This window comes from Dromaius novaehollandiae, chromosome 1, assembly GCF_036370855.1.
Source record: "Dromaius novaehollandiae isolate bDroNov1 chromosome 1, bDroNov1.hap1, whole genome shotgun sequence".
Classification (NCBI taxonomy): domain Eukaryota; kingdom Metazoa; phylum Chordata; class Aves; order Casuariiformes; family Dromaiidae; genus Dromaius; species Dromaius novaehollandiae.
In genome coordinates this window covers 176,989,074-177,016,419 of record NC_088098.1, presented here as the reverse complement: position 1 = coordinate 177,016,419, position 27,346 = coordinate 176,989,074, and the positions used below count along the sequence as shown (strand labels likewise).

The 27,346-nt window shown below is 35.7% G+C and overlaps 1 protein-coding gene across 1 annotated transcript in view; it reads right to left on the bottom strand.

Annotated features, from left to right (window-relative positions):
- KLHL1 (kelch like family member 1) overlaps positions 1-27,346 on the bottom strand; it is a 257,056-nt gene that overhangs the window by 6,348 nt on the left and 223,362 nt on the right. Inside the window, exons 9-10 of the mRNA XM_026120882.2 lie at positions 10,687-10,899; positions 4,095-4,266 (exon numbers count right to left, since the gene is read on the bottom strand). Coding sequence (XP_025976667.2) covers positions 4,095-4,266; positions 10,687-10,899 — 385 coding nt within the window. The remainder of the gene's footprint in view (positions 1-4,094; positions 4,267-10,686; positions 10,900-27,346) is intronic.

Below are 27,346 nucleotides of genomic sequence, written 5' to 3'. Positions count from 1 at the left end.
CCACCTGGTGCCGCCACCGCCGAGCAGCAGGAGGAGGAACATGGCAAAAGCAGAGCAGGCCTCAGCCTCGAACTGCAGCATGAGCTCAAATTCAAAGAGCCTTTCACAGATGGTGTCACCACAAACCTGAAGCTCGGCAATCCTACAGACAGAAATGTGTGCTTCAGAGTTAAGACCACAGCACCGCGTAGATACTGTGTAAGACCTAACAGTGCAATTATCGATGCAGGAACATCAGTTAATGTTTCTGTGATGCTACAGCCTTTTGACTATGATCCTAATGAGAAAAGTAAATGCACGTTTATGGTTAAAAAAAAGAAAAAAGAAAGAAAAGAAAAAGAAAAAAAAAAACAGTCTATGCTTGCTCCAGCTGATACTTCAGATATGGAAGCAGTATGGAAAGAGGCAAAACCAGAAGAACTCATGCATTCCAAACTTAGGTGTGTGTTTGAGCTACCAACGGAAAATGATACGCCTTATGATATAGAAATGAAATTGTATCTACAACTGCAACAAAGACAGATTCTTCTGTAATGTCTAAATCAATAAGTCCCTCTTCGGAGGCACCCAGCTTGAGCTGTAATTACTGCACGCGTCATTAAAATTTAATTATTTAATTTGCTTTGATTTGGCCCTGAACTTTTCTGTGGGAACCTAGGGTCAGGCCCTGTTATGGTGGCTGACAAACCTAATTTCCATAACAGTTTGGTGACCCAGCTGGGACCCTAGGCAACCACTGTCGGGGCCTCTCGTCTCCAAACGATCATCTGGCTCCATAGGGTCAGTTCACCTGGGATCTTTTGGCAACGAGAGGCACCGAAAAGGTGAGTCCTAAATTCCTGCCTAAATTCTAAATTCTGGTCTGGTAGCAGTGCACTGTAAGGGGTACGTGGGCTGGCCACCGTAAAACGTATCAGGGGATGGGTATGAGTCCCATCCCCAGGGTTTGAGTGGGTTTTAAGTCCCAGCTCGGTCCATCCAGAAAGGGGATTGCGCAGCCTGATCAGCATAAGGCACACTGCAAGACTGTAAGACAGAAGTCTAGAGTCACTGTGACTGGTGTGAGTGTGAGCAGTACTGTGTGTGCAAGTGCGTATAGCCTGGGAACCTCCCGGGGCACCCATCGGCTGATGAAGCCACTCGCTGTGAAGAGACAGCAGTCCTAGCAATTAAAGACTCAGGTGGTGTGAGTGCGGTTCCCAGAGAGTGAGAGAAAGAGAGTGTGTGATGATTAAAAAAAAAAAAAAAAGGTTGGTCCAACTATGTCAGGAGGATTGCCCATTCCTGACAAAGGAGGAAAACCCAGTGGAACCCAGCAAGGGACTTTTGATCAGCAGGCTAAATTGTCCCATGATTTCTTTTTTTTTCAACAAAATGAAAAAGCGCTACAAAAAACTTATCACAAGAAACCAGGCCCAAGACATTATTCGAAGTTGTCCCCATTGCCAAAATGTATCCCCATTACCACCCTACTTAGGGACCAACCCTCGAGGCCTGCAACCCTGCAATGTCTGGCAGGCAGATGTTACCCATTATCCCTTACTCGGAAAATTGAAATATGTCCATGTCTCTGTAGATACCTTTTCCCATTACATTGTCACTACTGCCTATGCTGGGGGAAAAAAAAGCCATGATGTATGTCGTCACTGGCTTGCCTGTTTTGCCACAATGGGGGTTCCCACTCTAATTAAAACTGACAATGGTCCCGCATACACTGCACAACGAACGTGGGCATTTCTTCAAACCTGGGGGGGGGTCACTCATGTGACCGGAATTCCCTATTCCCCAACTGGCCAGGCAATAGTGAAATGTACCCATCGTACTCTAAAAAACATGCTTGAAAAACAAAAAAGGGAATAGCCCCAGTGCCTCCCCACAAGAGCAGCTATGGAAAGCCTTATATGTTCTCAACCTCTTAAACTGTTACACAGACCAAAGTGCAGTTAATAAGCATTTCTCATGCCCTACATGGCGAGAACAGCCTCGGATTCACTACAAGAACCTGGAAATGGGTCAATGGAGTGAACCAGTAGACATAATAACATGGGGGAAAGGCTATGCTTGTGTCTCTACAGGTAACGGGCCTTGTTGGATGCCTGCATGGCTGATTTGACCTGTTGATGCATCCCTTGAAACACCAAATGAGGACTGAGAGCCAGTTAAGATGAGCCCATGTCGGGACATTTTCTGGCAATACCTGCCTGCCTCGTGCAGGGTCAATATCTATTCATAAAAGCTTACAGCGACTACATGACCTTACTGATAAGTTGTAGATAGAATCAGAGTGGAACCCTTTTGAGGAACAGGACTGGACGTTAGGTTTGGGGTCATGGGTTAAGAAGGTACTGGCATGTGGATTGGTAATCTTGCTAAGATTTCTAGCCCTTGCTATCTATCTCCCCTGCTTAATAAGCCTTATGCAGAAAATGACTCAAAGGGCTTTGCATCAAGTACTTGCTGTGCAAATAGACACTGCACTGGCAATATTTAGTTTAGAAAATAAAAAATGGGGAGATGTAGGGGCAGACAGCGAGGGATTGGACAAGATAGAGTTAAGGAGCCGAAAGGCTTGGGAGGAATAAATAGCAGTATGTAGATAAGGTAGTAGCCGCACGGAAGGAGAAGGAGTGATGATGGGAACATGACCTTCGAGAAAGTACCGATCCGGACTAGAGCTTATATATAGGGCTTGCTTGCTTGAATAAAGTTGATTCTAATCCAGCACATTGGAGTCCATGAATCAGACCGCCACAGATAACTTGTCTAGAGCAACTTGACAAGTTTCCATTTACTGAGGGATCTTGCAGTAGAAAGAGTATTATACCCAGCTGTATGCAAGTCATCAGGTTCTGGGAGAAATTCACCCGGAGTATGAAAAGTTGGACCAAGGGCTCTGCACTACTCTTTTAGGCTATGGCTTCAGCTCTCCTCTCTTCTGCTAAGGGGGCTTGGCTTGGGGAGTCCTGGGGGTCACTGATAAGCAAGAGGTTTCCACAGTCTGCAGGCTGTGACTGATGCCTCCACTTTAGTCCCTGAGGCAAAATCAAGGTTACCAATATACATACCGATCATATGGTTCCAGTATCCCTAAACAGGTTCAAGTTTCCTTTCAAATTAGTTTACCAGTGTCCAAATATAGTTAATCATGTTGTTTATGTGGACTAGTGGATTTTGAAAAAATAAACTTTTCATATGGATTTCCTATATCCTACAGAATGTCACAAAAATACTTCCTTGACATTTAGTTAATAAAAGACAAAAAAAGAAGATGGGCTTCGTCATTAACTTTACATAGTATATGTCTACATTTAAGATTGACAATACAAGCTGTCTTTTATAATCATGAAGAGAAATAGGCATTCGTGTGGCATAATTCATCTGACCTATTTTAAACTTTTATTTTAGCATGAGATCATGCTTTCAAAGTGTGTACTTTTTATCACTGACTTTAGAGGGAACTCAGAGTGACTAATTCCAATGAAAATATCTATGATAGTCAAATGAATTACTTTCCAGAAAGTCTTAAATTAGAATTAAACATACACAGGCGCGCGCACACACACACACATACACACATACAAGAAAAGAAAAAAAGAAAGAAAGAATCCATTGTTTCTTATTAAGGCTTTGCTATGGCTGCAAAAGTTTTCAAAGAAATGGAAATGAGAATGAACTGAAAACTTGACTCTCTACATAAAATATATATTTTTTTCATATGAAGAACCTTCAGGAAAGGCTGGTCACCAATTAAAATTCCAGATCCATTTTGACTGTTTTTATGACATTTCATCTGCATGAGGAAAGAGAAAAAAAATAATTTCCTATAGAAATTCAGCAGAATAAAAATTTTGTCTGATGGATAACAAGATAATATTTTTAGCGACTGCTTATCTGCTACCCCCAGTTTCCTAGTTGATAATTCTCTCTCTTCTTTCTTCAGGGGAAACTTCTAATATAACAGCTGATAAAATATTGGGACTACTTTTACAGCTATGAGAACCTCAGCTACATTTTTTTTTTTCAAAAAAGAAAAGCTTTTATGAAGTTCTACCAAAATATTTTATAGAAGAAAAAAAATCAGACTTTTTAAGTACCTGTGTCCATTCATTAGTTTGAGGGTCATATGATTCCATAGTGTTCAGGTATGTTTGACCATCATATCCACCCACTGCGTATAGTTTGTCACCAAGGAGACAGACACCAACAGCATCTCGAGGCATACTCAGTGGAGCCACCATTGTCCATGTATCAGTTTTTGGATCATACCTAAAGGAGAAGAAAGGAAACTGCATGTCCAGTGAGAAGCTAAGTGATTCATTGGGATCTTCATTTGCATTATAGTCTCTCTTTGGGGGAGAAAAAAATCATGACAGCAGAAAGAAAACATATGGATTTATTGTGTTCCCAGTTCAAGTCTCTTAATGTTGATTAGCAATTTTTGTTGAGTTAACATTTCAGAAAAAATAAGTAATTCATCGAGTAAAGTGTCATAAAATGAAATCTAAGAAGGATCATAAGACCATAATTTGGAAATATGTATAAAATATATCCGTATATGATATATAGGATAGGATATTTTCTTTAATATAATAAAATATTCTTTCTAAAATTAAACTATACATTAATTTCTAAAATTGTATTACACTATATTCACAGCAAGAAAACCTCCTTAAGGGTTTATGGATAATTTTAATTGTCTTAGAGTTGAATTCTCCTCCTGATACTTGTTCAAGAGAAGAGAGTAGTACTGTTTTCATATTTGTATGTACTTACAAAGTAAGACATTAATCACTGTAGAGCTTTTAAAACTGAAGGTAACATTCTCCTACATAATGTTACCTATTTAAAAAGTAAATATTTAGTTTAAGCTGTCAATTTAGAGTCTTTTTATCAATGTAAAAATTAGTTAATTTCAGAGGCAAATTTGTTGTGTCTATTTTAGACATCTATTGCAAATTGGAAATGAATCATTTCTGATGGTGCCTGTCAATTGATTACTAAGGATGTCTGGAGCATTAACTTAAACTGGATATCTCGTTTTCAGATGACTAATGTTACCAGAATAGAATATTTTATCATAGCATGTGTCATAGTATTTATCATAGTATTATTATATTATCATAGTTTTTGAGCACTCCTCAGATGAACTAGCCTCTCGGCTAGTATACAAAAAGTGAGTACGATAAGGAAAATATTTAATGGACAGGTTCCTTGTTGTAGTGTTTTGTGATGAACAAAGTGATGCCCCATGCATTAGGCAATGTGCAGAGCACCCCATAAGAAGTCATACCATCATATGGGAATGCCAGTCTGTAGCTCCCAGGCAGGCTTTGTTGTGAATAACAAATTCTGGATTCTCTTTACTTCCTGGAGCAGTCTGCTTATCCTTTTTCTCTTGGGCACTATCCAGAATTTATAGTAATCTAAAAATTGTTATTAAAACCACTATTGACAACATGCTTTAATGTATCACATTTCAACCTAGCTATGCTTAACTGGTACTTGTAAGAAAGTTGTTTTCTTGTTTGCTAGTATTCTGGTTGGTTACTGTTAAAAAATAAAACAAAACAAAAACACCTTCCTGTTTCCAGATACCTTATGCTAAATTGACCTACATTGTCCTAAAAACACAGTCCTGCACTAAGCTGTTAGGAAGGAGAGCAGGGCATTAAGAAAGAAGCTATAACTTTACAATTTGACTGGCTTTTCACCCTCGAACACCTTCAAATGATCCTATGTTCCTCAGAGCATGCAATACATAGCTTCATTTTCATGCTGTAAGACCACTACTTTGACTTATTGCAACAGAAACTACAAGTTATTTCAGCTTCTTTGAATTAAAAGAAATATTATCATTCATTATTTTTGAAGGGCATCATGGGGAGCCAAGGAGAGACCTAGAACCAATGACTGTGGTGGAAAGGATGATTTGTTTAAGAGAAGAAGGCTGGTATTAAGCTACGGACATAGATCACTTTCTATCACTTGGTCTCAGGCTTCTGTCCATGAATGGATGAACCTACAAACATAACTGTAGCCAATGTCACATTTTGCTTTGTTTCTAACTCTTACTCGGTTATTATCCTCCTCAGCCCTATTGTGTCTGCCACTCATTTGTGATATTGTAATTCAGCTGAAAAGAGAAGTGTTGATTTAAAATCACCAGTTCTGATTTTTTTTTCTCTCCAGAAAAGTTGTCATTTTGTGCATTTAAATGAGAGCTTGAGCTAGATCCTTCCCCCCACCCCACAATCCCTTTACATTAACCTCCCTAATACTTTATTTTCAGCTGCTTCTCCAAGAAAAATCTATAATCCTGTGTTAGGCATTTAGCCTGTCTTAACAGTGCATTGGAAGATATTAAAGCTCCAGAGGAGGAATGAAAAAAGTGGCATCTTGAGCACAGAAGCTGCTAGAGCTAGTCAAAAGGTAATACTAAGCAAATGGTATGTCTGAAAACATGCTATTCTCCACTGTTCCAGTATCTCCATTTACTTTACCTCCCTATATATCAGATAAAAATGTAGCAACTCTAGTTCCAAACCTGCTCTCAAGGGTTTCAAAGTCACATGTGCCATCTTCCAGAAGAATGCCCTGAACAGCAGACTATAATCTATTCAGGCGAGGACCCTCTCTCCTGTTTTAAAATTGGCTCTGTAATGCAGAAAACAATTACAATTAATTGTCCCAGAGAGAAGCAAATCAAGAAATAAGGACTGAGCACAGCTCTCACCTGAATGAAGATCTGGGTTAAAGTCCCTGCTACAAAAACATAAATTAAATTACACAGCCACTGGATAGTACACAGCAACAGCCCTTAGAGCAAAAAATCCAGGCACAAGCCAATGCAGTAAGCTATAAATCATGTTTTCTCTTGTGTTTCCACCCTCTCTTTCACTCATGAATCTTTTCACTTTCAGCAAGGTGGTTATTTGCTATTTCACAGTATATGGAGAATAAGTTCCCTCTGCACCGCTTTCTGAGTCTGTAACCTTGTACATTCTTGAGACCTGAGATGTGCACCTGAGTTGTCTCAGGCTCAGAAACACTGAAGCCAACTTCTTTATTCTCATACAAGTTCTCTAACTATATTGTTATATAAAATTATGTATCAAACCACCTTTCCTACTTCTTTAAAAGACAGCATTAGCTATAAATTTATTTCTTTGGCGAGCTGAGTTCTGTCCTTATGTGTTCTTGTAGTCTGTTGTTTCCTAACTGGAAGCTAATAACAATATGGAAAGTTGTGTGTAAATATGCTCTACAAAAGATAAAATTTTAGTCTTTTTACTACTAAGGCTGATGATGGTAACACCCCATTAAGTATCTCAGTCATTCATATTTTCAAGAAGCAAATTGTATGAATACTGTTAGAGGTCCTGCATTGTATTTGAAAAATGGGAATTTGTGAATCTTTTTAACATAAATGTTTCAACAGAAATGCTTTAGGTTTTTTTCCCTATAACTGCTTTTTCATTCATAATAATGACCTTCTAATGGAGCAATAATAGAATTACTTGTCTTTATTCTAACCTTGGTTAAATTGTTCTTGACAGATAAATACATGTCAGGAAAAAATTCTACTCATCCACTGGCTATCTGTCTTGCTGGTTTCATTGGAACTTCTCAGAAGGTAAGATGGTAAGATGCTGTGTTCAACTTCTTATGTCTAGAATATCATTCAAATGATGATGATGTTCATTTTACTTTCTTTTTAATTCATTTTCATTATTTTATTTATTGTTTTTTGATTTTGTTTTACTATCTTTCCTTAATAAGAAGTGGTATAATTATATAATTATATAATAATTATAATTAATATCTAGAATTATGGTAAACATCTATTAAAACTTGACAGAAGAATACTTTAAAACAATGCTTGAATATATGAAAGGGAAATACACATGTAACAAAAGCCAAAAAATGTTCATTTTGAATGGATTTTTTAAAAGACTGTATGACTTTTTTGACAAGAGCATCATATGCCTCTAGCGGGAAGACTTTCACAACCTGCTTTAGCAGTATGCATCGTATCTTCACCTGCCTAAAGGCAATAAACTTTAACAGACTCTTTGATACAGTACTCTACTCTTGAATTGCAAGGGCCAAGGTGAAGAGCTGCAAAAGCAGGCAAACTAAATATAAATGACATCTTTGGACTTTTTTTTTTTTTAATAAACAGGTAACCAGTGGCTAAATAGAATGCTCACAGCTCAATACTGTCAACAAAATAGAACTACACAAGAACTTGTTTTTTGTAAGTGCCAGGAAAATGCCCAAGTTTTCTTATATCCTTTATTCTGCTAAAAAAAATCTGTACATTCCATCTTTATAATAACTAGATATGCTTTAGGGTGAGAAGGGCAACAATAAAAGTTCCTGAATGTGGAAAGAAATCAATTTGAAATCATCAAGGTGAGAAGAAGGGGAAAAACTATAGATCACTTACTTATGGTTTCAATAGCTATTGCATTTGGAACAACACTTGAAAAAGAATGCTGCTTTATAAAATTTGCCAAAATATATCAAAAATTGTATAATTCTTAAATGGGAATTAGTGAATGTACCTTTAAAAAGAATACAAAGTTACATTTATCAGCTCGTGAAATATAGAAAAACATAACTATTTTTTTACTTCAGAGTGATCAAATCCATAGGAAATCCTTTACAATCACATCAACTTTAGAAGAGTTTAAATTGGGAGTCCTAATTACTGTTGAGCAGGATTTTAATAGTAGCATTCACAAACACATATCTGCTCTCACTAGATTTCCATAATCTCAAAAATATTTTTTGAATCATTATGTGTTTTGACAGTTTTCCAGGAGAAAATTGATATTTGAATAAAGCACATCCTTGCAGGCTCTATCAGAATGACAAAATGATTGAAGTAACAAAGAGAAAAAAGATTTGTTCCTGAGGCAGAGAGGAGACATAGTTAAAAAAGCCTGATGCCATAGATATGGACAGAAAGTAAAACTTTCAGAGATGTCTAAAATAACTTAAAATAACAGATCTCACTAACACTCACTAGTCCTTGGTTTCCTAAGTCACTAAGGTGTTTTTTATTTTTGGAAGATGAGTTATTATTTTTGAATATAAAAATAGGCATACTAAATCACCTCCCAGCAACCTTATATACCTAACACTGGGAGAGCTGTAGTGGATTTTTCATGTGTTAATGGAGTGCATGACTTAATTCACACCTACCCTATGCAAGCTGATAGACTTACAAGTTCTGATTTGTTAACTTCAATTTTCACTCTGAAAGCTAGCTGCCCATCAAGCACATTTATCCACATTTTTTGCTATCAGTGCACAAATACCTACTTGAGAAACACTGTACAAACTGTCATTCACATAGCATTACATAAGATAGCTTAAGCACATGAAGTTTAGCTGCTTGTTACAAGTCTCTTTAAGTACAAAAATGATGGAATGTGATTTGTCTTTGCCACCAGAAGGGTTTTCTCCTCAGAGACACAAAAGTGGAAAAAGAAGCTTTCTTGTAAGTACCAGTAAGTAGAAGTAGTTTGAAAGATTTCCATCTTAGAAATTCTGTCATTAGTAGTCTTAATATGAATATTTACTTCCCTGAAAATTCTGGTTATTGTCCGTTATAGGTAGAAGGCCAACAGGACAGATTCTATAAGTAAAGAGGATCTGGAATTTCTCTGATGAACTTTCCATCTGTTGGAGACATGTATTTTGCAGTCTGTGATCTGCTTTGAAACCTTTTTTGCTTGGGAGAAGGGAAGAAGTCTAAAACTGAACAAAATAATGTAAAGAGTGAGTTTGCAAATTTTACATGTTGGGACACTGGTAAATGCCAAGCGAGATTTACCAGAAGCTACAATTGTCATTTAATAAAAGTTTGACTGTTCCAGAAAAAAATCAGTCCCAGTTCCTCTCTTCAATTGCATGTCTAGATCAGCCAATTACTCAAATATATCTACTTTTAACTTTGCAACCTGTACATATTTGGAGATATATTTCTCTTTATTCTATTTTAAAGCATGTAAAACCCTCAGCAGCAAAAAGCCCAACCTTCACGAAACGTTTGAATGGTATCTTCAAATTGCACATTATAATCACTCCAACTGTGCCTTTGTGCCCTAGTAGACATTTCTGATTTACAGAATATCCATTTGCAAAATTCAGGGTACTGTAAGTGAAGTGTGTAGGACTTCATCGATATATCAGGAAGTGACAGTGCTGCCAAAGGAAGCACTGCAGTGTGCTGAAAATAGGCATCACATAAGCAGTTTATTTTTTCTTCTTTGCTCAGCTATAGTTTAAAAGTTACTGAATACATCTAAACACAACTTGGTATTATAAAATTGTTTCAAGCCTGAATTGTTATCTCTGCATTGTTTAGTTCATGACTCTGCAATGTGTAATATCTTCTTAAAGAAGGTGTGAAAAGATCGTAGTTTTGTGTCCATAATGATATATAATAGTTATGTGAAAAAGTAGGAAAGAAAATAATCTCCAAATACTTTTTTTTTCCTACAAACTTCTATGGAATTTTTCAAGTAAGTAGGAAGTAGGTATTTCATTCATTGCCATTCATTGGCTAACATCAGTTTAATTTCACCATAATTTAACTGAGAAAATGATGCTTCCAGATTTCATCTTGTATTCAAAAAAAAAAAAAGCTTGTACAGTTATATACTAGTTGAATACCTTTCTACATAGTCTAGCAGGCGGGAGCAATGGTTAGAAGCGGGAGCATCATGGCCTCCAACTGCATAAAGAAATCCATCGCATGTAGCCACTCCCACGCCTCCTCTTCTCTTACACATTGGAGCACACATATTCCATTTATTTGTGTGAGGATCATAATATTCCATTGAACTCAAGCAGGAACTTCCATCCCGACCTCCTACTGAATATAACCTAAAAAAAACCCCACACAAATAAAAACATTAATAAAACAAGAACTCAGAAATGCAGAAATAAAAATGAGTGTCTGTTTTTTCATCTATCAGCTGCAAAAGGAAAAAAGAAAAAGAATTATAATCTCTCAAACTCATATGAATTTCATATATTCAGCAAACATAGATGTTTTTAATGTTATTACCAAATTCACATTCTACTAAGAGTTTTGCCCTCTTTAAAGAAAAATTATAGTGCATGAATTGTAAAAGTAAGTAAACATGTGGAACAGTAGTTGTGGCAAATTATTCAGGTATAATCTAGAGGCTGAAACATATTTGCTTGTCATCTGATGAATATTTTTGAATAGCAAACAGATTTTTAACAACCAAAGCCTGTTCAAAGACAAAGCCCAAACAGAAAAAGATAGTAAATTAAGCAAATAAATTGTTTTCTGCAAATAGTTCACTGAGCTATGACTGGTGCAGAATACAAATCACACCACCTCTTAAAATTATGTGGAAACAGTGTTGTTAATTTTGGCATTGGTTATATATTATTGTAAAATGAGATGAAGGTAATACTATTTAAAAGCTGTAAAGGAAATACTAAGTTTGTTTCTGCAGAATCTTGATTCTTTTAAAATACACTATCTAAGCTCTCAGGTATTAATAGAACAAACAAAGGTTAAGATACTGCACAAAATTAATTAGAGACACGGTTTATCATCTATATTAGGAGAAATTAAACAAACAAGTGTCCTTCTATCTGAATAAGAGAATATTAATGTATGAGGGAAACAGTTCAATAAAAACATGAATGATATGGAAAAGCACAATAGAGAAGTTAGTTAACTATTTCACACAGTGCTAGAAACAACTGGCATAATATAAAACTATAAAACAATATCATAAGAAAAAAAGGGAAGGATTCTTTTCTTTTTCCTAAAAACACAGAATAAATGTAGCAATTGTTTTTAAGAGAATATTGTGAAAAACAAAAGGATAAATGAGTTCAAAATGAGAATAAACAACTTCAGAGAGAATGAGTTCATCGGCAGTATGGTTTATAAAGTCCTAAATAGAATATGATGGACAAAAGGCTTGACAAATATATCTGTATGGACCTTACACAGTTTCTTAAATATCCACTAATGTTCACTGATGGACACCAGATTCAAGGCTATTTCTGAACTATTTCTATTTCTGCTTGGCAAAATCTTATCCTACTGATCTATGTCAGACTTTGGGTATAACCTAGTATGGTTGTTCTTATTTGAACAGAAATGTTGACTGAAAGCAACACTGTGTTTCCAAGAACAAAACAATGGAAGTGGCAGGATTAAGATAATAAAAAGTATCCATAGAAGGTTATTATAACAGCAGTAGCATACTGATATCAGGAAACAACAGTTTTGAGAAAGAGAATTATTATTTTGCATTTATATGACATGCAAAAACAATATACTTTATATTTATACAATTTGCATAATTTAATTTATAATATATATTTATAAAAATTATAATATAATTTACAATATAATTTATATACTTGTTCTAAAGACTTGATGAGTTGACACTCAACTACAATAATAATAATATGACTACAAAATCCATATTTTTCAGCTACTTTCTTAGATATTCCTGGAATAGCCCACAAATATTATTTTATCAATTGACACTGACAGAATGCCCAAAATATAGTATATTGCTCTAATCAGCCAAAATAAAAAAAAAATAAACATACAAAAATCTCTAATCCAGTGATGATAGTTTCTCTGTGTATTTATCATGCATCTAAGTAGTGGGAGTTAGTCTGACTACTGTTCTCTTGTATTATGATATGCTATCTTCTACAATTCCTTAATATTGAATACATTCACAAACTCCTAATTCTCTGTTCTTACAATAAATAAATAAATTAGTTAATATTGCAAAAGTTCTGTATGCTCAATAAGAAGCCGTAAGGAGAACTGTAGTCAGTCTTTGATCTGATATTCAGCCTATTCCCTGTACTTGCAATGGGAGGTTCATGTCCAGAATGAATTTTACACTTAACCTATAGTAGAGATTAAATATGCAATGCAAGGCAGACTTTTCTTTAATTTAACAAAGATCTTTGCAAAAACAAATTCTTACCTATGCTAACACAAAAATGTCTATTCAGCAAGTAAGGAAAATGACACCCCAGGCACTGCATGTTGATTTTCTTCATCAGAATATATTATAATGGATGAGTTCTGTACGGAAGCTCTGGAAAACTTTTGAAAATATTTTAAAAGTAAAATTGTAAAAACATGGTTTAACAAAAATTCTATTGCATTTGTAACTACCTGCAGGTGAGAAACTTGTTTCCTTCCTCCCTTTATAATGGTTCCCGGGAGGAAACAGTTCTGACTGCTTTTTCACACTATTACCAATATTACCATGCTGTATTCATTTCTTATATGACTCCTTTTGCAGTCTGCTGCCTTTTCTACAGTGCCTGGAGATTAACTAATAGAAACACAGGCTATTTTAAAGTCCAACCATTGAGCAATTTAGGATGCAAAAGCTCCTTGCATGAAGCAATTATTCATTTGGAAGCTTTTACTGTCCTAAATGCACAATGAATTCAGAGCTACTTAAATGTACATTTACCATCATGTTTCCTTGGCATAGGTGCTGATGAAAAGGGAAGGATAATGCTAACACTACATATGTCACGGAAGCCATGGAAAATTTTGGTACTGCCCGACAGACATACTTGTTCTCTAACAAAAATAACCAGGAGAACCCATGGCTCCACTATGTGAGATAGGATGCTAAAGAAAACAGACTCTTTCACAACTATATCTATAGATGCAAACTTAAGGCATTTACCTTTGTATACGATTTTCTGATATCTACAGGTGGGATACAATTCAAGATTAAGACACCTATATGTAAGCGTTTATATGTGGGTGTTTATAGCGTTAAACCATTCTTATCAGAGTTGTCAGTGTAGTCAACAGAGTCTAACGAATAATTCAGTTGACTATTACTTCTACTTCCGCACTTTTTTCCATACCACAGAAAAAAAAACAAAAAAGCAAAAAAAAGTAGCACAGCACTAAACAAAATATACATACATGATTCAACTCTGTTTAAATGCAGGCATTTAAATAGGTGGCTATTAGCTGTCTAAATTACCATTACTCTCAGAAAAGATCTGGGATTTGGTTTAGCTGCCGAAAGGCAGGGATCAAATGCTATCTAACTACTGTGACACTCCCATGAGACTGGCAGATATGACAAAGACGCACAAGAGATGCATGCCTTGCTAGAATGATGGTTAGAGGTGAAGTAGGCAAATGAAACAGTTGTAGGCAATTGCACGTAGATTGATCTCTAGAAGTGAAGACCAACATTTTTGAGCGTGAGATTCCCAAATAGACTTCTAATTCAGTATTTGGACAACAAAACACTTCTCAAAGTTTTCAGAAGTGCACAGTACCAACACGTCTGTGGAGGCCACTGAGAATGATTACGCATTTCCCAAGTCTGAATACCTACCCATTTATTTCTTATCTCTTCTGTCGTGAAAGTTCTGTTCTATTTCATTGTATTTCCACTGAAATAAATATATAAGCTGATATTTCCACACTGAAAGCAAAGCATTTTATTTTTTATTCCTCTATTTCAATTAAGAGTTACTAAAATATAAAAAAAGCAGAACACCTAGCATTTCTGAGTTACCAGTAAAGAGACAGTATACATTGTTCATAAGCATCTGATAACAGTTTCAGCCAGCTAGTGGGGCCAGCTAGTTCTTGTTTAAACACTCTATGCCATTTAGGACCAAACAAAAATGATTTCAAAAATTAGGTTTGGGAACTATCATCATCTAAAGATTTTGATTGTGTTTATATCTCAGAGAGTAACAGCTCATTAGACTAACAGCAAAATTTTATTTCACAAAGGTCTAGTTCAGAGAAATAAAAGTTGAAAATGAAAAAATTATTATAAAGCTCTGATTTTAGTACAGTGTTGTGACTGAGCCTGGACATGTCAGTTATGAGCTGTATTTGCACCTGTCCACAAGTAACAAAGGAGACAGAAAAGCAAAGGAATTTCTTCTACCTCTATTCCTAAGCTACAACCACTCTCCTTAGCCTAAAATGACTGCAGAACCACTCTGCAAACAGTGCTGGAAGTTCAGGATAGCTCTAAGGAAGTTATGATGGATTGTTGCTGTTTTTCTTATTTCACCACAAGCAGCTCTTTCTTGGCCAAAGAATGTAAGTTCAACAATGTGAAAGACTGTTATTAAGCAAATAATGAGTCTAGAGCTAGCTAAATAATAATAATAATAATAAATATACATATATATATATAGCTCCCTAGCTCTACTGGCTATATGACAATTTGCTCTTTTCTTTAGCTCATAAGTTACACTTTAAAGTACCTAGGTCTTATACAGTGTTAATAACTCCCTTTCTCTCTCATCAGTTAGAAGGTCTTCTGAGAAAAAGATTATCTACCTGGTCTTCAGTCATCCTAACTATATGCACTGCTAAATGAATCTTTTGGGATTTTTAATATCTATTTCACTTGTTTCTTCAGAAACTTTCCACAGTCACTTATTAAATATTTATGACACACTACTTTCTCTCACATCTTCCCTTGCTCTTGCAATACCATTGCAACACTTACTTACATCCAAAGATACTGCAATCTTACTTGCTTCTTAGTGCTCATGGTCTTATTTTATAAAATGACTTAGAATATGTCCATTTTTGCAGCTTAGTCTTTCTCAGTAACTGTTTAGAGCTAAATTCTCTATAGCGAAAGTATAATATATTTCCTTAAGTAATATATCTGAAAGTCTGCCATAATTGAGGTCAGACCTCAGGCCTGTGATTCCATGGCTACTCTTATCTCTCTTGACTGTATTAAATTCTATGTCTTTTTTCACTAGATACCTCTGATTTGACTGGTTGTTGAAAATACTTGTAAGTAGACTTTCAGTTTCACTCATGTGCAAGTACTTGCAGAAATCAGAGATGACAGATAATCCAATGACTCTGAATTTAGTACAGTTCCTCAATTTTTTTCTCATTTGTTACTTTCACCTCAATATTTCACAGTATTATCTTAGCAATTTTACCTTAGCTAAACAGTGTTTACTACTTTTGACTGTTCTTTTACTCTATGTCTGCTATATAGTATATATACCATCCTGAAAAGCTCTCACTTGCCATCAAAGACATAGTTCAATTTTTTCCATTTCTCCCAGGCTCCTGGCATTTGTAAACTTCATATAGATTTCATATTTCTTAGTAGTTTTTGAGTACCTACAATACTCAAAAGTACAAAAGTTTTTCTTTTCAACACTGTGCACTTAAAAAGAAAACTCAAGAAATAAGTATGCTCTCAATCACATGGCAAGTCTATCCAAAATCTGTGTTCATTTTTCATCTGGAAAATTTCTGTTTACTGAATAGCTCAATTACTTATGAATCCTGTTAAAACTGTTGGGATTTTTGTTATAAATATCACTGTTTACAGGCAGAAGATCAACAAGGAAAAGAGAGGATTTGGTACTGAGTACTTTTATTTCCACCGATCACAGTGAAAGTTTTGCCTGTGGAGATACCATAGAATTCCATTCCCCAGTTTATTCAGACATTGTGAGTAGGCATGAATTTAGACCAAACTCAATCTCATCTGAATTGGAAATTTGGCACTTTAAGGTCTGGTCACTTCTTTTTTGTATGAAGGTGGGCAGAGATCCCCAAAACACGTTTTCATATAAAAATAGCTAGAAACTACAATGGAGGCTTAAAGTAGAAGACATTAGGCCAAATCATGACTGGCTCAATGAAAAGCATTTATTTCAGTGCTATGGTTGCAAACCTTTGATAAATAATCAGAAAGCCATTTTTAAATTCAGTTTGACAAGCCAACCTCAAAAGCCTAGGCTGCCTTTGATCTGAGGTAGTATGGCCTGTGAAAACAGCTAAATCATGCCTTTGCTGCATTTCTTAATGAGGTTTTGCCTTTCAAAATTGTTTCACTGTGAATATCAAAGACTATATCCTGTCTTTTGCTTAGGCCCCTGTACACCGCTTTGTGCCCTTTGAGTGTGCCTGAAAAAGCAACACAGATTTACTCTAGCTCATAGGATATATGCCCAGTAGCAGGGGAGAAGATAGTCAGCAGCAGCAGTGCGGGACTCCTGCACTGCCTAATGAGTCAATATCTGCCCCAGGAATGAGACTGTAGGAGAGCAAAGGTGCTTATCTATCTATACAGCATTGGTTATGCCACTGGCACAAGCTGAAAATGAGAATTAATTTTCTGAATGAAAACTATTAATGAAGTCTTACTTCTGTGTGTAAATTCAGAATGATATTTCACGTATTTGTAATGCAGTAATAGAATAAATTAAATATACATATAGTTTGACCAAAAAAGTGAAGAAAATAAAAAGCCCTCCTCTCACCCAACAATTGCCTGAATTAAAAAAAAAATAATAACTGGAAAAATACTCAGAGAGAAATACCATTTGCATGGATAATATTATTATGGCAAAGCTCTACTTCCTACATTAGAATGTATAGTTTCCTAATAGAAAGAACCTATTTCAAGTAAATTTACTTCCAATCAAATTGAAATTAGGAGTTGCATTAACTTTGCAAGACCAATGACTGAATGCAAATTCCACCAAAATGTCCATGACAGTATCAACTATGAAACAGTTAAGGCAAAATAGTCTCTGTAATCAATTATTTACTGCAACATGAGCTTAAGGGCCTTTATTTGCTCTCTTTTTTATAAACAAAAAAATACAGTGAACCTATCTTTAAATAAGAAATTTTTATTGAATTTATGGAATGGCTCTATGCTAGACTGAGCTAAAGTTCTTTATGATAGTCATCTTTTCTGTCAGTTTAATCGTTTTAGGCCATACTGTTTTTCTATGTTCTTCTTCTTAAAAAAGATATTCCTCCTCCTCTCCCCAGAAAATCCCAAGACTAAATTCTAAGAGTGATAAGTTGCAAGTTAGCCTTTGAAATGTGTTTCTCTGTTTCTCCTTCTTGCACAAAGGCTTCATAATATTAATCAAATTGCTAAAATACTTACACTAATATCATTCTAAGTCCAATTTCTTTTTAGTCTCTGCTTGGGTAGATAATCTGAGATATCTCCTGAAAACAGGTGTGTGAATGCAAGCATTTTTTTTTTTTTTGGTAAGGAAGAGCAGTGTTGTATTTCAATGTCAGGTAAACTATTCATGCCATTCATAAAATATAGATCTGAAAGTATTTGCTTATAGTTATTGAGAAATATTGTGGGCAGAAAGCATACACTATGAAGCATTTTCTCACTTTATATGATTGTAATTATGTATGCCAAGTATAGTACTTTTCTTAGTGCAGGTGGAGTTTGTAAGAGAATAGATCTGATTCATCAATAAGACACAACAATAAAAAAATTAAAAATTTAGCTATGAATTTTTTTTAGGCACTGACTCCTTCTGCCTAGATTGGTACTTATGGTACATTTAGAAGCTTAAGTTCAAGGCAGTGACCAGATTGCCTTTTTCATCCTAGGTATTAAAATTGAGTGAGTTAACTCCTCCTGCCTGCTTGGTCTGAAACATTCTTACATGCCCAAATCATATCATACTACGTCATGTTTTTTATCTACACAAGAGCCTGTAGTTCTTTTCAAAATTCATAGAAAAGGGAAGAGTGTAGTAAGGACAAAATGCTTGTTATTGAAAAAAGCTGGATTGGGACAGCCTTACAGCAAAAGCAAAGTCGTGTTAGCTGTTATATGGGAAAGTGCAGAAGAATGTCGAGGAGACAGACGATGGAAGCTAGCCAGACCGTTCTGTGGGAAAAGGAGCATCAACAGGGCATGTTGACCCATAGTCATGCAGTTGAGCCTGTGCCAGGGTGGTGCTGCACCTGGGCTTTGAATCGAGAATAACAATGAGCTCAACATGCTTACTGCGCATGTGTATGGTACATAAAAACTTCATCTAGTGGCCCCCCCCCCGGTGTTCCTCACCCTGGACCGACACTCAGCGGTGCCAGGGATCCCCTGCTCCATTATTGCCTCGATCAGGAAAACGCCGGGGAACCCCCGTTCAGACACAGAGGTAATAAATGCTCCATATCGACCATCATATGCCTTGTGTTTGTGTATCCGTCTCTGTTGGGAGTCCAGGCAGTACCCCCGCCTCACCCTTACAGCTGTATACTGGCCAACAGTAAGCTAATCCAAAAAGCTCTTGCCCACGCTGGTGAAGGACAAGGAGAAATGTATGTTGGAGCATACCCACTAAAACATGCAGATGCACCATCGCCTCTTAAAACATCCGCAATACAAAACGTGGCATAAGCAGCGGGGAGGCTGGCCACAGCATATCAACAGGAAATCGGCTTGTCAGGTTTCCACCCTGCAATGTAGCAATGGTTATAGCATTTGCCATGTTTTCTAACAACTACTTGACCCCTAAAGAGCAATACCTCCCAGCTGCATATAAGAACACACTGGGGTGAAGAAAGAAATGTCTTATTTACTGTAAAGTTGCACAATTTTTCATTGTCCTCTTTGAAAAGTCACATATATTTGTCTATCCTGCATCCTCTCTAGCTCTCTTTAGGGCTAGACTAGATGAATAGTACATGAAAAGAAGCAGACCTGAGCAGAGATTCCTGCTTTACAGTCTGAATGTGAAATACCAAGTTAAATCTTGCTTGAAAAAGAGTGAAGAATATGATGCATATTGAAGTGAATTGCACATTCATTGAGCTGCATGGGATCCCTACGTAGGAAATATGGATTTGCGTGCAAAAGTACAAAAGATCAGAGTAGGGCACTGAATTAGTAATAAGCCCTAACGATTCTGCTAAGAGAAAATGCCACAGACACTTTATTATATGATGCATGAAAGGCAAAGAAGCAGAACTCCTAGAGGAGGCTGTAATCAGCCATGCAATCAAGTATTGTAGGTGGTTATATACATGTAATACATTGCTAATTCTCTTGTGCCAAACACTAAATTGCTATTAAGAACTTTGTGGAATTATTAACCTCTGCCTCTCCAAGGTCAGTACACAGCAAATATATCATCATGTGAGTGACTAACTACAAGACAATTTTGAGAACCTTTCATACGCATAGTCTAATTTGGTTGGGATTCTGCTATTTACTTCAAAATGAAAGTTCAACAAGCTAAATTTTCTGATATTCATTTGGTCATAATGCATAGTAATCATAAGGGACATATCAAACTAAAATAACTGCTATTTTACCAGAGATACAATATTGATCTACATAAAACAAGTTTAATTTCTAGCTTTATTTCACTAATGGACCTGAAAACAAAACAATGCCCTGCACGTATGTTGATAGTTGTATTGGACAGCTCCCCATGTTTTCTGTTCAAAATGAAAAGCAGAATACCTGGAAAACTACTGGTAAGGCAATAATCAAATGTGTGGAAATCCATTGCTAAATGAATCAAACTATTGTAAAACTGATGGAACTGAAAGAACATAACTGAATATTTTCAAAAAAAAATCACATTTTTTAAAATAAATGTAGACATCACCAAAACCTCTTCACAAGACAGTGATTTATTTGAAAATTTAAGAAATGCATTTGCATGGGTGTGAAGGGACAAAATGGTGAATATGCATAGACGTGTACTTTTCCAAAATTCATCAGTATGCTCTACTTCTATGCATGTTTTAGTAGAATTAATAGTGTGTGGAAGCCATTATAAATTCTATCTGCTACAATCAAATAACCGACCAAATTTGTCACTGCCAATTGATAATAAATTATCTCATAAAGAACACAAACACAAACTCACATTTTTGTGTTGGACTGTCTTTCAGTAAAGAGATGAAAAGGGAATGCATTCAAATACCAATGACTAAGATAAATAGAGACAGCAGGAAAGAACTACAAAGGAAGGAAAAAAATATTCAATGGAGAAAGATGAGGCTTTTCAAACAATTCTAAAAGAGAGGCTACTCTAACAACATAGTTGTTAAATTTGATTGAGGAGATCTACATTTAGGGCTTTGATCCTATAACATAAAGAAATATCTTTGGGTCGGTTTAAGCATCTTGTCCTTAGCTTCTGCACTGCATTTTCCTGCTTAAAAAATGAATGCAGCAGCAATCCTTTCTTTGACCTCTTTCTTGAAATTATGAATTATGACTCAAATCCTCAAGCATGTTTGAGCATTTGTTTACTGCCTTTGGTAACAAAGGTACCAAACAAAGACCACAGATGGAGCTTTGGCAACACCCCTCAAATGCCCAGTTTGTTCATTTGCCATCTCATTCCCTGGCTATGCTTTTTAAGCTTTTGACTTAGGGCTTTTTTATTTTTTTTAACTGCTATAAAAAGGGCTAAGCCTCGATAATGAGAGGGAGTGCTGGCCTATGCTCCTTGCTCTTGTCATCAAGGACTGGTCTCTACCTCTCTTTTATCTGGCAGCATAAATGCAGCCAATGCCTACTGTGCAGGTGTTATCTGATGTGCTGAAAATAAGTGCTTAGCTACCGTTTCCTTCAGTTAACCTTGTGCTACATGAAACATGTTAAAGACTGTGCATGCCATGCTAATAACGTTATATTCCAGAATTGGCGAAAGTCTCAAAGTCAGTATTTCTTACCTTCTTCCTTCACCTCAGCTGGACCTTATTTTTAAGTTGCTCAGATAGATATATCTTCCACAAAAGAGGGCAGAAATAAACTATGCCTGCGCATTGTTAAATGGCACCTACCTACAATCTGTTCAAATCTTTGATCTGCTGGATTTGAGACACTACTTCAGTCTCATATCGCTAATAAATTCCCTAAATGACAAGGTTATACTTTTCTACAGATGAGAACCTCGGCTCAAGAATATAATTCCAGGAACTCTCAGTGTGCATTCGTATGAAAAAAGGCAATCCCTGCCAAGATCTGGCCAATTGCCCCGTATTAGGTCAGCTGCTTGGGTACTTGAACCCAATCCCCTTCCTTCAGCTTTCATCCTTGTCTAATTTAAACATAGATCCATTGTTTTCCAAACTCCATTCCTCCAGCATTTGATAGGAAACTCAGGAGATTAAGAAATTTCCCGTAGTTGGCAATTGTTTCAGGATTAAGTGTGCAAAAATCAACATCACAATGCATTACTAACTTCCAGTTCCCAGCAGCCCGCTCCTCTGTCCCTCATCATACAATGGCTAAACTTAGATGGAGTCTGTAAGAACAACTGTAATACAAATAATAATAACAAAAATTACATTGTTGTTTTTCTGTGCAAACAACAAGATAAAAATCAGATGGATACCGGTGAGAAATATTATTATCCTGCAACATTTCTCATAGTTCTTCTGTTTTTCTTCAGAGAAAATAAATATTTTTTTCTCAACTAAAAGTAAAAAGCTGATTCAAAGTAGAATTTAAAATAGTTCTATTTTAAAAAGTTAAAGTTAGAAGGTTTCTTGCTTTACTTTATCTATCATAGATCAATAACACTGTATGATATTTGATATAAACAACAACACCAGGTGGAAATATAAAGTTCACTAAAGCATGTCTTTGAGGTTGTGGTAATCGATAAAAGGCAGAATTTCTTCTCCTTGGTTCTGCAAGACAGTTGCCATGTGAATAAACTAGTTCCTAGTGTGTGCCAAAGTCATTATGTTTGACACTTAACTCAATGTACTGTTGTGATGTTCTACCATTTAAAGTCAATCTGCAGATCATACAGCTATGTATTTTTTCCTCTCATAGCATGGATTTATTGATGTCTGTCAAAAGAAAACAAAAATAAAGGGGCAGCCTTTTATTCTGTGAAAGCTGTAACTGCAACAAAAGAATGATGATGATAATTCCCAACACACAAGTCAGAACTGAGGAGTAAATTTTAAAAATGTAACTTTTAAGGACATATAATAGGGAAGTCTAGTAAAATTTCAGTTATGGTTGTGCCAAACAATTGTTTGGAATAAAATAAGTTTGTATGTTATAGAGAGTATCTGTTAGTCATCTATTCCAGAGGAAAGTAGAAACTAACAATTCAATTTTCTTTTTATTTACATTTTCCCCACTAGAATATTTGTTCTGCTATAAAATGAATTACATGAATAAATTTACTGTAAAAGTTCAGTGTTCTTAGGGCATGCATACTTCAAATAGGTACTTGTTGAGAGAAAATTAATAAATAGATAATGTAGCCTAGGAGGCAAATACATTGTTAGCTACTGAAAAGATTAGTTTTTATTTGAATGGAAACTGTCAATCAATTTTTTTTATTTTTGTTTTCTCATTAATTTTCAAAACTGAGGAAGTAATCTTGAAACAGCAGGTGCTGACAATTTTTAAAAATTATTGGAAAAGACAGGGGTACTTTTGGTCCCCTAATGATGCTTCTAAGTTCTTCTGCAGGAAAATAGTAAGGTTATTAGTCTCCACTTCGAAATTTTCAGAGTGCATTCCTTCTTCAGCATCATCTCCTCTACATTATAGGATACTAGCTTTACATACTAGCTGTTGCAAATGAGTTACATGCTACTTATGACTACTAAAAGACAAATAAACCATTCCAAGCTCTTTCCCCCTTGTTATCCACATATAAAAAGCACCATACTTTTCTGATTGTTTACACTTGATAGAACACTATACGCATCTAAATTAGCATAAGCCCTCATTTCACAATTAATGTTGTGGGAGAGTTTGTGCACTCTTTTTCTTCAAGTCTCCGCAACAGAGTTGTTAGCAGTAACAAGGCCAAAAATCTGATGCTCTTTCCAAATTTGGAGGAACTACTGGCCATGAGTCTTGCATCCCATCCATCTCATGAAAATCCACAGTCATGGCAAGCACTACAACCGCTACCAAGGTATGTTGAAAGATAATACAGAACTGAAGTTTAAAGAAGAGAAAGGAAATCAGATATTCTAAGACTATCACCTTTCCAGCTTCCACTACTATTGAACCATAAGAAGGGTATGAGGATAAAGAAGGCAAAATCTCCAAAGTCTCAGATTGTTACTGCTACATAGCACCAATTGCTGATTTGGGAACACAAAGACGCGTTACTGAAAAGGAAAAGTCTAAGATTCCAGTCTTTGGAGCCACATGAAATCAGATAATATTATTCTTTTTTTGAACTGATTGACATAAAATTTAGAACCAGATGAGAATTTTGTGTACAACCTTTAGCTGAGATTGGAAAGCTGTCCCAATCATCTTTGTTCTATATCTAATTTCTTTTCTAAATTTGATATATTATTATCCATTTGTTCCTGTGCCAGCATTATTCTTTCTTTAATAGTTCCTTTGCTTTCCTTTGCTATGGCAGGCTTTCTCAGTAATCACAATATCCCCTATTTGAACTTTACAGTTTCAGTTCATCTTTCTTAAATATTCATAATCAGAATTGTACACAGTGATCCAAATAGCATAAGTATTTCCCCGAAGGATAAATAAAACTTTATGTATTATTCAGTTCCATTTATGTTTGTCACAGATGTATTTTATTGGTTTTCCTGTACTAATAAGTACACATAAGGTTTTTTTACTGTTCCATCATTTTTAACCATTATTTTTCTTCAAACACAAGACTACATATGTATACTATATATATATACACACACACTATATATACATACTGCATATATAGTGTGTACATATAGTGTATATATATACTATATACTATTGCATCTGTGTTGCTTCTCAGGTTCATCCAAATACTCCTGCAGAATAGTCCAACACATCCCATATGATAATGCTTTTGTGCTACTTTGTGCCATCTGACAATTTTATTAGCATACTCCTGCTATTATGCTCCTCTGTTCCAAGGCTGATCTTTAAACAATTCTGACAATAACTTTGTGCCATCCTAATTGTCATATACAGTTCTTTTCCTGCCTAAAATTCCTTGTACTATTCATGTTATTTTCATCTTAACTTCTAATTTCCTGACAGCAGATCAGCTGCTTTATTGAAATTTGATAAAATAGATCCGCAATGTCTGTTTTACCTAGGAAGCCACCTACCTCTTCTGTTATTTGTTCCAGTTGCACATTAGCTTTAGGAAGTGGCTTGGGATAAGGCCTTTTGTATTCCCAATTCAAGAATAGCAAATACTCTGTCTTATTACCTGTAAATGACATGTGGGAAATCTGGGAGTAGCAAGCCTGAAGGCTTGAAAAGGAAAATGTTCCCTCTAGTCCCGAAGGATGAAACATTATTGTGAGTTCAGAATGTATTAATGCAACCTGACTGTACAATAAAAAAAAAAAAAAAAAAAAAGGCAAATGGAGTAAGTAAAAAAAAAAGCTTCAAATACTTTTTTTTCTGATTTCTGACAAATTTAGCAAGATTATAGACTGTGGTGGCTGCAGTTTTTAAAAGTTTTTCAGATAGAAGTACGCAGGTTGAGACAATCCTTTTCAGGTTTTAGAAAAGATTTTGATGTATTGTACATTTTCAGTATAATTTAAAATACATTTTGTTGTAATAACTTTCATTTCTGTGGGTTCTGCTTTTCCAGATGCATCTATGGCATGACTGTATATGTGTTTGAGAAGCAAAGTAACTGATAATTGACTAGCATATACCATGCAACTGAGCCTGATGTAAAACAGTGGCTACAAAAGCATGAAAAATATTCAATATATTAAGAAGGAACAAGAAGTTACTTACAAATGCATCATCTCAGAGCCTAAAGAGCTCAGTGCCTAAAGAGCTTTTATTCTTTATTTCTGCCATAAGCTTACAGAAAAATACAATGTCTTTAACTGGAAAAGTCACGAAGCAAACAGTAGAGGTATAGAAGATGGCAAGGGGAATAGCTTCCAGCATTAGCATACAAAAGAAGAGATAATATTTTTCAAGATTTTAAGTAGTTCATATCTGAGATGTTTAGCTCACAGTATCACTTTTGTGTGAAGTGCCCAAAGCAGTGTGGAAGATATGTAGATAGAACGATTTGAGCCCTCTCACTTCAAAGACAGTATAAGCCTACTAAAATTACGTGTTTTCAAGTTTCAGCTGTTGGCATATGGGACCTTTTTCGAAGACTCTGTGTTATTCATACAAAATTCTTGTTCCCCTGAGATCAGTAGTACATTTGGTATTCGCTCCAGTGGGGCCACTGCTTTTCAGTTTTTGATGGCGTCTATTGCACCTTGTTGAGACACAGGTGATCTCTTTTTTCATTTGCAAGTGTTCTACATACTACAGCACACACATGTTCAAGTGAGCATTTAGTAACTGGGAAGCATTAAATACATGCTCGACTGTGCTAAAGAAACATACAGACTATATGTGTATAAACAAATGCAGCTTTTTACAATCTTAGATCTATATTTGCAGTGCTATTTCACTAGATCTTGTCTTTGCTACTTGACTGCATGGACACATGCACTACTGAAACCATACTCTTTTAGAGTAACAGGGCTATTATAGCAGATTTGTCCATTTGATCTATTCTTGAACATTTCAATGCCACTGTGACTTTTAAACACTTTTAAAGCCCCCAAACTTTAATTATTTTGCCATTCAAATTTGAAAAGAAGAAAAAAAATCTGTGTACCAACATAATGATGAGATTCATCATCCTAGCTTTAGTCATTCTGGGTATTCCATCAGGTCTCTAGCTGCTGCTGGAGCTGTGGGCTATTAAATCAAGTCCCTTGTTTGGCTTTTATGGTCATTGACTCTTATGATCAGCAGAAAGACACTGGCAATTCCACAAAGCAATTCAGCCTACTATCTCAGGCGCTTATCGTAGCTGCAATAGGCACAAACTAGCCTAATGGGTTTTTGAGAGTTTAGGCAACTGTATATTCAAAACTGACCATTTTGCAACCAGAAGAGAAGGGAGAGCCACAATTTAGTGGGTTGTTGAATTACGCAATAGCATAGTCTGCCAGGAATCCCAATTGCCTTAATATGTCCTTTTTTTCCTACATATACTGCATCCTAATTGTTATTAAATGTTCTTTTCTTTCCTCAACTTTTACTCCCTAATTCCCACATTTATCCCACATCTGCAATTGTTTCACACTCTTTCTTCTTTGCTTTTCAGCATCAATAGAGTAAGAAGAAAATAATATTCCAGAAATTCTCCTTACTCCATTGCTCCCAGAATTCCCAAGCAGTATTAAAATGCACATATCAACACAGAATTTCTTGTCAAACCTCCTAGCAAAGGCTACAATGTTGGACAAAAAAAAAAAAAAAAAAAAAAAAAAAAAAGGATGTGTTTTTTAAAAGGGTCAAAACTGAGCAAAGAATGATAATTTTTTGCATATCTTCTGACACTAAAATAACTTCCTTCTACACTTCAATCCTAAAAGAAGTTGGGAGAGAAGATGGGTAAAATATTCAAAACTAATCCTGTTTCTTCTTGCTGTATCAGCTCTTCATGAAGTATTTACCAGATAGTTTGAATAAATGATTTTCAGACTGAGAAT